The 13515-nt window shown below is 41.3% G+C and overlaps 1 protein-coding gene across 1 annotated transcript in view; it reads left to right on the forward strand.

Moving 5' to 3' along the window:
• AIDA (axin interactor, dorsalization associated) overlaps positions 1-11086 on the forward strand; it is a 29338-nt gene extending 18252 nt beyond the window's left edge. The window contains exons 7-10 of the mRNA XM_054280473.1: positions 3100-3222; positions 5422-5544; positions 9305-9422; positions 10296-11086. Of these exons, the coding sequence (XP_054136448.1) occupies positions 3100-3222; positions 5422-5544; positions 9305-9422; positions 10296-10392 (461 nt within the window). The 3' untranslated portion in view covers positions 10393-11086. The remainder of the gene's footprint in view (positions 1-3099; positions 3223-5421; positions 5545-9304; positions 9423-10295) is intronic.
• Positions 11087-13515: the final 2429 nt, after the last annotated feature.

The raw sequence follows: 13515 nt of genomic DNA on the forward strand, positions 1-13515 counted from the left end.
AGTTTCAGAGCTGGCTGGCAAACTTTATATTTCAGGAATGAGATAACAAGTACAGAAACCAGTACTGGAATAATGGTCAAAAGAGCTGAGGTGTTGTATTACTTATGCCTGGAGAAAACCGATGATATTCAGATGTGATCCCAAGCACAGTGCTGCATATGGCCGCTGCAGGCTGACCTGATGTGGGCATGCACAGTCTACAGCTATTCATGCCAAGCTCCCAAAAAGGCTATAATATATTGTGATATTGATGGCTAACATTTGCTGTCTTGATCCTTGTTATTCACCATGATAAGTCCATTTATGGAGGTGCCTTCTGTCTGTCCCAAGTACAGCAGGAAGACTCAAACAAAAGCAGTTTGCAGCCCTGGGGTGAGCCTTATGAGTAAAGTGAATTTCTCTATCTGAAGCTGACAGAGTTGTGTTGCACTCCTTGCTTTGATGTGCCCTTAATCCATCCAGTACTGTCTAACTGACCATGGTCTTATCTTCTCCATGCATGACTTCATCGTTATCACATTGCCCCATTTGTCTAACCCAGGAGCCAACAAAGGTATGAGAACCTTTTAGTATGTACAGTCATTTCTGTGCTCACGTTCATGTAGCTGTGGTCTTCTTCATCCAGCTCTTAGTGCCGATCCTCACAACACAATTTTTGGTAACAATCACACTACTGGGCACCTATCTGTTGGTCTTCGTTTGCCTTCAGTAAGGAGAAAAGGGAAGGTCATGTTGATTCAAACAGCTCTTTAGAGGTCCTGCTGTACTAATTAAGGTGTTCTGGGTTGTGGTGTAGCCAAGGGTAGGTGTAGCTGGATTTTATTTACTGGAATACACGTTTTATGGGAAATGTTACATAAAGAGTATTTGCATAGTTAGACTTCTGTGCTGTGTGGAGCTGAACTGACCAATGCTTGCTGCTTCTAACAGCAAAGGTTTCCTGCCTTTCTCCTGGTTATATATGATTTTATTCCAGTGCTGTGCTCTTTTATAAACCATTTCACTTTGTGAGCCCAGCAGGAGACTTAGCACTTTTTTCCCCTTTCTCTGAACTGGGATTTGGGAGTGGAGAGCCTGAGTGCCTGTGTCTTGGTGGCAGTGGGGTGCTGGGCTGGCTCACTATCCCTGAAACCCACTTGGAGGAGGACATTTTTCATTTGCAGATGCTCCCATCCCCCTCTGGCAGAGATGCCCTGTGGTTGTGTCTGGTGTGGCTGCAGCTTTATCCTGAAAGGCCTCAGTGTGAGCCTGCTCAGGGGCCCAGGCCACGGTGGTTGACAGGGGGATGGTGCCCAGTCCAGGAAAGCTGTACTGCAGAGAGGGCACTGTCACCTACTATGGCTGCAGAGGCTCCAGCATAGGCCTGCCTGAAGCTGTGGCTCATGTGAAACAGGTTACAGTCAGCTGCTCTAGTCCACTGTTGGCTCCTGCTAGGGCAGGAAGGAAACAGTGTTCCTTGGATACTGTCTGTCCTACTGTTCTCTTGTCTCCTGGAAGTGACTTTGACCCTTCTGTCCATTGCAACTCTACAATTTCACACATTCTGGAAAGCATTCTTCAAGAACAGAATAATTTCTCTTACCCCAGAATTTTTATAACAAAAACCAGGCTGAGGCATCTTTCAGGTGATTTTTCTGTCAAGTGGATGGAGTGATGGACAGGAAAGCTGAAGGCTGCAGTTATTCCTGGCTCTTGGGGGCCATGCTGCTTTTAGGAGACAACTGACATATGATGGAGCAAAGGTTTATGCCAAAAAGAAGACAGGCTTGCTTCTTCCTTCACTTAGATTGAAATAAGAACTCTATATTTGAACATCTCTTTGGGGAAGAAACAGAAAGATTAAGTAGAGCATGAGCTGCTTTGTGGAAATGAGGGCTCTCTACTAAGTTTGTTCTCTAACATTTCTCCCATTGCACGCAGAAGCCTTTTCTGTTCCTCCAAACCCTGGGCTGAGCTCTGCTGTGCTGTGTTGAGAGGTGTGGACACGGTGCTTTGGAGGCCCTGAGTCTCTTCAGGACAGGAAATACAGAAACACATAGCACCAGAGATGGAAATTCAAGTCTTGCACTTGATTCTGAGAGGGGGATTGGATGCAGGAATGCTCATGAAATCTTGCCGAAGATGAGCCTGTAGTTCTCAGAGCAGAATGCAAGGCCCATCTTGCAAAGCCAGTCTCTCGTAAGACAAAATCTTTGTGGTTCTACAGCTCCTCAAGCAGATGAGAGGAAAAAATTGTGTCAAGAAAACACTCGTGTTGGACTTGTGAAAGGAAATTATTACATTGTTTAGATCTAAAGCCTTAGGATAACTTCTTTTTTTCATTAGAAAACCAAAACTGTAACTCAAACTTGCTTATGAGTCTTGAGTATTTTCTATCCTGGTGCTTCTTTATCCAGTAGGGAAGAGGGGCTTGAAGTGTGCCAGTTTTTGCTAAATTCAGCATGAAGTAACCTACTCCATGTTTGATAACAGAATATTATGACTTTTAGTGAGTTTGAACAGTCTGGACAGCTGCACTGTCTTCTTCAACACTGTGAGAATTCATTTTTTTCCCCCCCACTTTAAGTAGAGGCCAGTAGCACTTACTTAAGAATCAATTTTCTGATTCCCTTATGTTCTGTGTGATTTGCAACAATGCCATTTTCCTCCTTAATCTCCCAGTCTAAATGTTCAATGTGAAGCCAAATCATGTTCAGTGGAGTTGGACTCCTGATCAAGTGTCTAAACGTCCTGCAACTGCAGATTGAATTCAGCCTCCCAAATTTAATCCTCAGAAATGCTATAAAGTGAGTTCCATGAATGGTTATTCTGTGAAATAACACTTTAAACAATGCTCCCCTCTATTTTTATGGCGATAGTTTTTTATCAGTTGATTTGACTTGAAGCAGTCCTGGGTTTTTTCTGGGGGGCTTTAAAATCTGTCAGAGGAGGTTGTGTGTCTGTGCACAGACATTCCCACAGTGGTGTGTACTGCTGGAATAGGAATCTTTGGAGTTTCAACCCCCTAAGAACAGCACCTTCCATGAGAGAAGATGGGACAAGTGAGACCTCTGCTGTGAGATGACACCATGGATTAATAATATGCTTTACTCTTTCCAGGTACTTTATTGCCCAGATTGCCATCTGAACCCGGGATGACGTTACTCACCATCACCATAGAGAAAATTGGTCTGAAAGATGCTGGGCAGTGCATTGATCCTTACATCACAGTCAGTGTAAAGGGTAATGATTTCTGTTCTGCCTCCTCCGTGCTGCTTTGGAGAGACTGCATTTTCAAAAGCCCTATGGATTTTTCAGCCTGCTGGGAAAAACATTTGTTGTCACTTCTGTTGTAGATGTAGGGCTTCTGCTTTAATCAAGGGCAAAAAATTCTGTATTTGACAGCTACTGGGAGGTGAATATCTGCAAGATACACTTCTCTCTGTGCACTCAGGGGTGGCTTGTCCATGTTGAGAGCTGAGTAAATTTGCCCTACTTCTCCATCACGGCTTCTACAGCTGACTCCTAAGTACAGATCTGCTTGGACTGTGTGTACTCCCCACACTTATTGGTCTCTGGGCTTTTTGGAGGTGGGGAACCACAGCCCACTGACTCCATTCTTGCCCTCTCATTAAACTATTTTTGTAGTAATACAAATATTATCTTACCAGGGCTTGAGGTTTAGAGGGATGGGTATGAAGCTGGGAAACAAAGCTTGCAAGTGAAATGAAATAAAAAATGTGTTAGCCTGTCTTGTGAAATGCTTCAGCCAAAACCTGATGGGCTGAAAGGCTCCATAAATCTGGAAGAATCTCTCTTTTTGTCAGTCCAGGATAGGCAACATGAGGATTTCTCTGTTTCAGATGGTAACATAATTGGTATCTTTTGAGGCTAAGATTTTTCATATTCCCACTCTTTCTAATGGGAGTATCACTATCCCCCATTTTGCACTTGGCAGGAAGCCTCTGTAGTCAAACCTGCTTGCCCTTGCCTTGTGTTCAGCTTTACTTTGGGTTCTCTTTACAATTTTTAAATGTAGGCAGAGGATTTTTTTTTTGTTTATCATGTAAAAATCTGTAGCTGAGCCTCTTGTTATTTTTAGTTGTGATAATAACCTTGTATGTGTCCTCTTGAGATATGCCATTGGATACTAAATGTAGGATGAAACACTTGGTTAGATGTGTGATCAGTGCTTCTTCCACCACATATCCTCTGGCAGGAGGAAGGTTCACAGCATCAAATATCCCTTGAATACATACCAGGACTTGTAAAGCAAACATTCCTTGTTCATTGCCACTGAAGTGTTTGTCTCATTGTACATTGCTAAAACTGCTGCTGTAGCTCTCATTTCCCTTCCAGAGCTAAGGGAGACTCTATTGCTGGGCTTGCTTTCCCAACAAGTCTCTGTTAACATGATGCTCCCTGTTTCCAAACTCATTTACCTATAAATGGTGGCTGCCAAGTAATGAGGTAGAAAATAGGATCAAAAAGTGAGAGTGTGGGCAGGGTATGGATGAGTCTGCTAATGGTGTCTTTTGATACTTTTATTTCCCAAGATTTTTGGTTAGGCAAAGTAACTCTGACAACTCAATTTTTTCACTGTTAGGAGTTTGAAGACACTTAGTAGCTGATTTCCTTGGTTTTAAACCAAGCTGCTCTTCTGCAGGTTTGGAGTGAGGTTTGTTCCTGATGCAGCATTGGCAATCCCAGCCCATATCATGGATTAAGGGAATCACTGGTGCTCCAGGGCCTCAGCCTGAGCTCCAAGCACAACATGTGTGCTCCGTACCTGTAATCTTGGCCACATAGTTAGCAACTTCCTCTGCCAAAGGGAAAGGGATCAGGAATGAGAGGAAAGACAGGACAAATATACCCCTGGAAACAGCAGAGGCTTAGTGAGAAACAATATTGGCTATGCCAGAGCAGCAAAACCAGGGGCTGGTGCTGAGAGCTAGAGTCCAACCCAGAGCCTTACAAAGCCTTTGTGGAAAACCCAAGAGGAATAGTCCTTGTGTCTAGGCACAAAGCAGGGCACACACAGGATGGGTGAGCTGTGCCAGTTGTGCCCTGCAGACACTGTGTGGAGGGCTGTCTTTGGTGTGTATCCCCCTTGGCCTGGAGCTCTTCTGGAGTCCTTTGTGCACAGGAAATGGAATGTTTTGCTGACAGCAGAAAGAAATGCACTCTTAAAAATAAAAAGAGGGATAGCTACAATTTTTTATCTGAAATACTGCTAGAACTTTAGCTGCTTTCGTGTTGTACTCAAAAAGAAAACTAACTGATTGTGAAGGGCTATGATTGCCCCTTTTTTAGGTTTTGTGGAAACATCCAGGTGTGGATTAACTTTTTGTAGCAGGATTTGATGAGACTTTTAAGTCTCTTAAAGCTGAACCTTGAAGTCTGAGAAGCTTCTGCTATTCTCATGCTGTTTCTTTCCTGCAGATTTGAATGGGATAGATCTGACTCCTGTGCAGGATACTCCTGTGGCTTTGAGAAAGGAGGACACGTACGTCCATTTTAATGTGGACGTTGAGATTCAGAAACACATTGAAAGACTAACAAAAGGTATGTATGTGGTACCATGTCAACGATGGAAAGAGAGGGAAGACTGACTCAGTGATCAGAATCTGATTTCATTGTGGGATACAAATGCTTATATACAATTTCAGGGAGACACATTGTAGTAATGTGTACTACAATGATTAGGTTAAAATCACATACACAAACTTATGCATATAACAACATCTCTTGCTTGCAGAGTTTAATGGGATTTTCTTTTTCCAGTAAACCCATTTGATTTCATTTTCTTGTAGCCTAGGTCTAATTTTCAAAGTTCCTTTTGTTTTTGCCAAGGCATCCTGTTATCAAATCTCTTATGTTAACCAGGTCCAAAGTCCATCATCTTTCTTGTGTCCCCTAAGACAGATGTTTCCTTTTGACCAAAAATACTCTTTTAATGGCCTTATTAATTAATCTCTGCACACATCAAAAGGTATCATGATTAATAGAATTATTATCCAAATTACCATATACATACCCATCCTAAAAAGAATATTTTAGTTAAAAACTCCAGCCACTAAAAGACTCAGGCTTGATCTTTATAAAATGTTCCTGATGGCAGCCTCATTACTGGATTTAGAAAGGCTTCCAGAAGTGTAATTGTACCAAAAGGCTTGATTCTTATACATGGAGTGATAGGGAGAAACAGCCCAAGATTTAGACTGATTTCTTCCCATGTATTTAAAATTAACACAAAAATCCAATTTTAAAGAACCCAGGAGCTCTAATTCTTGGAGTCCCAAAGGTGTTTCAGGAAGGTATGGATTCAATTTGATATGATTTAATTTGCTTTCAAAAAAAAAATTTTTAGTGTAAAGTTCTGGAGGAGCTATATTCCTTGCTAATTTTTTGTTTTTCAATAAGATGTGTGTTTCTTGTTATGAACATGAATGTAACATAAAAGCAAAACATAACAATAAACTTATGCTAATTAAAAAGAAATCAGATAATAGATACAATTAGTGGCATATGAAAAATAGAATGGTGATTTAAAGCAATGCCTTATAAATTTCTTTACTATTGTACTATTACTTAGAGTCTGTAGTAATTGGCAAGCTTTATTTTTTAAAGTGTGGACTTGGAAAATCATTCCCGGGTAAGACTTCCAAGTTCACCTTAGAAGGAGGTTTAGCTATTATAGGTCCAAATTTGGTAAACCAGAATTACTTGAATATAATTTTGGTACAGAAAATTTTCTCTACTAGTTAAGGCCAGGACTTGGCCAGGATCCAGGCTCTTAACTGGAAGAGTCTTTTTAATATATTTTAGAAACCTCTTAGTAAATATATGTCTTATGAATAGCTATACAACAATAAGTGAAGGTTTGTAAAGTAGCTGGCTTTCTCATTTATAGTTAGTCAATGGTACCATAGACAAAAGTAATGCTTGTTATAGTAAATTCCATGAATTCACATCATAAAATTAACAGCATAATCAGCGTCACTTAATATATCAGTAGAAATTGTCTTAAGAAATTGAGGTTATATTTTCCAGGACATATATGACATTAAAGCAAAAAAGTAGAAGAAAGCATTAAATAACTCATAACTAATTACAGTCATAATATGGAGACTCATTCTTCAGTACTGAAGCGATAAGTGGAATAAATCGGCTCCACAACCTGATGTAGTTATGAAGTGGGTATGTATTGTCAGTGCCCAGCACAAGTGAGATAGCTCTTGTGAAAACTTTTGCCCTGAGCTCCGATCTGGGCCACATCTTTATTCACAAAGGTGCTCCATATACATTACATTGCACAACCTTTTCATGCATATTCACCTCCTGGCCCTGCCTGTCCTTGCCTGGTATGGTAATTGGATCCATGCCCTTCTTCACAGTGGTGGTTGCACAGGGGTCTTTCAGTGGTTTCTGAGGCTGAAGGCCGTGGTCTTCCTCACGGTTGAACTTTTGAACTTCTTTGCTCGTGCACTGTGGTCCCTTGGTGCTTATCTGAGTACATCTGTTGATTTTGAACAGCTTGGAGACAGAGGAGCTCCTTTATCTAGGTTTCTTGCATTCCTTGGTCTTCTCCCAGTATTGTTCTTCATCACAAGAAGCTTCAGAAATTTTCCTATGCTCTTTGTATCATGGCAGAGGTTTCTTAAGTAAAAGGTTAAAATTTAACACATCATTCTACAAGCTAAAATTTAAATGCTTCATTCATATTGCTAACTTAAGCGAACCTCCATTTCAGTACTACTTCTAAAAAATAAAATAGCAAAACCTGTTCCTATTTCTATAGCAGAATAGGTGTATCTTGTAATTTAAATGAGGAAATTTTAACAAAAATTCACTCAATCTTTATGCCATTCACTTATATAGCAAAGAAATTATATTTTATACCTCAAAAAGTTATACTTCAACAAAATTTAAAATCAACTTTACTAAAACTTAACCTTAATAAATATATCTAAAAGAACTTAAAGTCTCATAATCTGAATCTATCGGCCCTGAATAGAAAGGCTCCCCCTCCTCCTTACTGCTAGAGCTGCAGTCAGTGATATAAAGTGCTAACGACCATGAGAAAGGATGCCTCCCCCTCCTTTGTCTGGGCAGGGTTGATGGCTGTGGCTGCTCTTCAGTCCAAGAGGTGCCAGCTTCAAGCGGGCAGGGAGAGTCAGAGTGAGGAGAGCCAGAGCAGGGTAGGGGGCTGGCAGCATCCAGCTGCTCTTGCTTTTTCAACATCTTAAAAAGTATTCTCCAGGATTGGAGTAAAAGTGACTTGAGGTCCTCCTTTAGGATGGGAGAGTCATGCTTGTCCGGAAGGGTGAGCATGGTTTCATAGATGTCTCTCTCTTTGGACATTTCCTTTCCCATTTTTACTTTCTATTTTAGTTCCCCTGGCTTACGTGTCAGTCACAGCAGATAGGCGATTCGGGGCCCAGATGCGTCCTGGGCCCTGAGTGTCACTGTCACCACCAGTTCCAGGGGCTTGCCCACTGCTGCCAGTCAGGCCAGTTCATTCTCCCACATGGAGGCACCAATTGTTGGCAATGGAGAGAGAGGGAAGACTGACTCGGTGATCAGAATCTGATTTCATTGTGGGATACAAATGCTTATATACTATTTCAGGGAGACTAGTAATGTGTACTACAATGATTAGATTAAAATCACATACACAACTTATGCATATAACAACATCTCTTGCTTGCAGAGTTTAATGGGATTTTCTTTTTCCAGTAAACATGTTTGATTTTATTTACTTGCAGCCTAGGTCTAATTTTCAAAGTTCTGTTTGTTTTTGCCAAGGCATCCTGTTATCAAATCTCTTATATTAACCAGGTCCAAAGTCCATCATCTGTCTTGTGTCCCCCAACATTCCAACAGTACCAGAGACCTGAAACAGGGCCCAGGAGCTTTGGGAGCACAGACACTGGGCTGCTCCTGAGCTGCTGCTGCAAGGCTCAAGATCCAGACAAGGATAAAAATAGACCTTTGCATCCTGTCCCTTTCAGATTGGTCACTGGGATGGCTTGCAGGCAAGGGAGAAATGAAAAGAGACAAAAACAGCAGTCTGTTCTGCTACACAGTATTGAGCTGCTTTATCACCTGCTTAGTCATTGGTACCTGGGTGTGAGCAATGGAGTGAAGAGTTTGAATAGTGGAGTGTGGTGAGCATTGTAAGAACACAGTGTAGCTTTTGAGTAAATAACAGAAGTGTGGGAGATAATTCCCTTCAATTTAAGTAGAGCAGCTTAATGGCAGATAAATTTTTCAGGTAACTCTTAGCCATAATTGCTAACTTTTCTATTCATTTTCCCTCCAGGTGCAGCTATTTTCTTTGAATTCAAACACTACAAGCCTAAGAAAAGGTTTACTAGCACCAAGTGCTTTGCTTTCATGGAGATGGATGAAATTAAACCTGGGGCAATTGTTATAGAACTGTAAGTGACTCACAATTATGGATGACAATGATAGAGGAAATGAACCAGCTTTCAGTTACAATGTGTGGCTTGTTGTATTAAGGAATGTTTCTTGGACTTATTAGATTTGCTTCCATGAGGAATATTTTATTTTCAGTGAAGGGGGGAAGACAAAATACTTTTAGGCAAGTAAGATGGTTGGAGACTCTTCTCAGAAACTAGACCAGTTTCCAAATAAAATACGGTGTTTGCAATTTAGTTTTGTTTGAATTTAATGACGTCTGTAGGGAAGATTTTAATTTGGAGCTTAGCCTGACTGTCAGATCGGCTATATTTTAAAAAAATAATCAGCTCAGTCCTTTGGTACAGAACTTCTGCAAAGGAAATCTGATTTGAGGCATGAGATATCAATTTGCAATTAACTTTGTGAACATTTCAAAGCAGTATTGAGTGGTTATGGTGTGCATCTTCTCCTTGCTGAGTGGCTGAAGGTGTGAGGGAGGGGTTTGAGGATTGGGGTTTGTTTTTTTATTCAATAAGGAGGTGAATCTTGCAATTCTTGGAAGAGTACTTAGTCTGTGCTAGCTGGAGTACTCTGAAGTACTGTTACTGATACTGGGTCTATCCTACAATCCAGAGTATAATGTTGGGAATCTCCTTACAAAAATACTACGTTCACTTAGATATTGAAATCTTACTTCTGTAAAAATAATCATTCAGAGAAAATACCATTTCTTCCTGTAAACCTACTCATTACTGTTGCTTACAGCAAGCCTTGTCAGATCTATTTAATAGGTGAGGATAACAACAGGTAGAGGATGAGCTTTCTAGTTTGCTTTCATCTTCCTGCACAGCCATTAGCGCTTGGATTAATGCACTTTCTTGTGGTTACAGGTACAAAAAACCCACTGACTTTAAAAGGAAGAAATTGCAACTGTTGACCAAGAAACCACTGTACCTTCACCTCCATCAAACATTGCACAAGGAATGACCCCAATTGTGAGACCTCTGTGAACTGAACCACAAATCCTGGTAGCTGTGTAGTAGCCTTAGGCTCCGAGGGGCAGGAAGATAACTCTATTCATGCCAGTAGGTCACACGAGACCATCTCCCACTGCACAGCACTACTTCAGGGGCAGGAACAAGCCCACCATGCAAATGCAAGGTTTTTTTCAGTAACTTTCAGCTACAGGTTTCTCCAAGAGCCCTGATATAGGTTGACTGCTTTTCCTAAGTTTGCTGTTCATCACTTTTTATCTTTAACCATTCTTCTCCTTTTGCCTCAAGCTCCCCCTGAGGATGGAGAGTGCCCTTTGTCAAACCTGCAGCAATAAAGATGTGGCAGGTCTACTAACTGTTTACACTGCTGTGCTATTGTAGTTCCTCTCATCTGCATTTCAGAGTCCTCTGGAGTGGGCAGGGTGACAGAAGACTGAGAGAAGGACAAGGTGGGCTGGGAAGGAGCTTGAAGTACTGCAAGTGCTTTGAAGTGAGGGAGTGGAGGATGCAGGTCAGATGGGTGGCCACGAGTCCCTATGGTCAAGTCAGGAAGAGGACAAGTGCAGATGAGAACACTGAACATGTTTTGAATACATGTTAACAATCTTTTCAGTCACTGTTATTCCCTAATAGAGCTATTCTTTTGTCTGTCTTGTCACAGAGTAATTTGCAAAGGCAGATGGGGGATAAAGAGGCCTTCTCGAGGGTTTTGTCCTGGTTGCAGTGGGCGTTTTGCCATTTCAGTGACAGCAGGACAGGCCCTCAGTGCTGAAGTTTCCATTTTCCAGAGCTTTATATAAAGTAGGTCTGGCTAGCAGGCTGACCCACCTTCTACATGAAACTGCTGTTCTTATGGAAACTGATTGTATGCAGTTTTCTGCATATTTTGTGCAAATCTGGAAACTTACTCAAAAAATCGCCTTTTTATGTAAGTAGGTAGGATTATCATTTATTTTCTGTATTTTTTTATTTGGTGCATAATAAGGTGCAGGACATTGGCTTATTATGACACACTTGCATTCACCTTTTTGACCTGAAAAAGGGAAAGAAGTAGAACCCAGTCAAATCTTTCATATATTTGCGTGGATATTTAATACTTTATGGTTTGATAAACTTCTTGCATATCTAACTAGTGCCTGAATACTCTGCTATGCTAACTACAGACCCAGCTCCCAAAATAGCATCAATTATTTTAAACAGCCTGGATGCAGGTGAATCATCCATTCCTCTTTTCTGTCATTTCACCCAAGATGTTCCATCATGTGTTAAGGGAAGGGATGTTACTTTTCTTCATGCTGTTTGTCTGTCTCTATTCAGCTGTTTGGCATTTTTGGCTCTATCATATTGATTAGGATGAAAAGCTGGTTTTGAATGTCCTAATCTTCTTGCCTTTCTTTGCTCTGGTATAACTAGGAGTGACGTTATTTAGGTGTTACAACAAAAGTCAGCAATACTTTCCCAAATTCTACTGCTGGTTGGAGGTGAAAAAGGGCAGTTGAATTGTCCTGTTTATGGATCTTTACACTATCCCACTGGTTTTAAAGCTGATGGGTGATGATCAAGATACCCCTGTGAGTTATGGAAACTCCTCTGAATGCAGCATTCTGGACACCAGACTAAAGGAGAATACCTACACTGCTAAAAACCAAATACAAATCATCCTCTGAACTCTGCAAAAGGACAAAGCAAAACATTAGTCTGTGGTTGCAAGTAATCTGAGCTTGGTCCATTTACCTGTCAGTGGTCCCTGGCTGGCTCAGCACTTGTTCTGACCAAGGAATTGCAGGATCTGAGTGTCCATGAAAGGTGGAAGGGCTGGTTCTGGAGTTTGGCCTGGCTGCCATCCAGGGTAAGCACTGCAGTTGGGTGTGTGTGTCAGAGGTGAATGCTGCTGCATCCAGAGGGAGATTCCATCCAGCTTTTGTTACTGTTAGCTAGGATGGGCAAGGGGAGAGACACTATCACAAAGGTTTATATAGGGGAAGGAAAGATCCTGGACTTGGAGAACTTGACTTTTAATCACGGATGTTCATCAATGTGTGTATCATCAGCCAGCCACCCTGCAAACTGAAATACTGTCCCTTGAAGTACAAACCCATCGTTTCTGCTGCTTACCTGGACCCTTCCCCAGCTTGTAGATGCCTGTATTAATGCCAGTTTTATGAAATGTCAACTTGGAAGTATTTTTGTTAAATACACAAGTAGAGCTTTGTATTTAACTAATTGTGAATTAATGTCTGTTGAATGTGAAATACCATTTTTAAAGTAGCTTCTATCCCTTGCCTTTTTTCTGTGAACTGTCTCAGTGCCAGGACTGCTGCTGCACACACCACAGGCTTGGGGATTGTTTTATGCTTCAGTGATGTTCCAGCTTGTCTTTCACCTGATATCTAAAGCTTTACACTTGTACTGTAAGAATGTAATACCTAGATGGCAACTTTAATGGCTGCTTGTACTCCGGCAGTAAAGCTGTAATGGCTTCCCAGTAGAGTTTTTTATTATTCTGTATTGTTTTCCTTTTTTCCTCCCTCAGGCTGCCTTTTGGACAGTGCACTTGTGAGAAACCTTACTCACTGAGACAGTCAAAAGCCTGCTGTTCCAAATGCTTGCACTAACACTTGACCTGCCAATGTATGGTGTGCTTTGAAAGTTGTTCAGTGGTGGTAGCTGCAGTAGATGTTTACATACTCCCAACTCTGCTTTACAGAAAGCTACTTTCTTTTCTGATGGAAGTAAAAAAGGTTCTCCAAATCCAGCCTTCCTTTTAAAGAGGCTGAATTGCTCTTAACCCTGAGGAAGATGAAAACACGGTTCTCATACTTCACTTGATGCTACGAGGTGCTCTTGAAAGCAGAAAGCAATTAGGGAAATTGTAAGTTTCTCTACTGGAGAGGCACTGAGAAACACAGGTCAACTCCACAACCTCATTAAGGTTTCCAGCTCTGGAAGCTGTAGCCCCCATGGTCCTGATTACATGAAGCAAGTCCATATTCTGTGAGAGTAGATCAGCGTGAGGGTAACATGGTCATTACTGTGAAGCAGCATTAATTTGGCCTTGATTCAATTCTTGTCCTCAGAACTGTAGCATTCTCTGTCACATTACTGAACCAATGTC

The sequence above is a fragment of the Melozone crissalis genome, unplaced genomic scaffold, assembly GCF_028551555.1.
Source record: "Melozone crissalis strain CALT ecotype California unplaced genomic scaffold, PUWL_Pcris_2 ptg000027l_1, whole genome shotgun sequence".
Classification (NCBI taxonomy): Eukaryota; Metazoa; Chordata; class Aves; order Passeriformes; family Passerellidae; genus Melozone; species Melozone crissalis.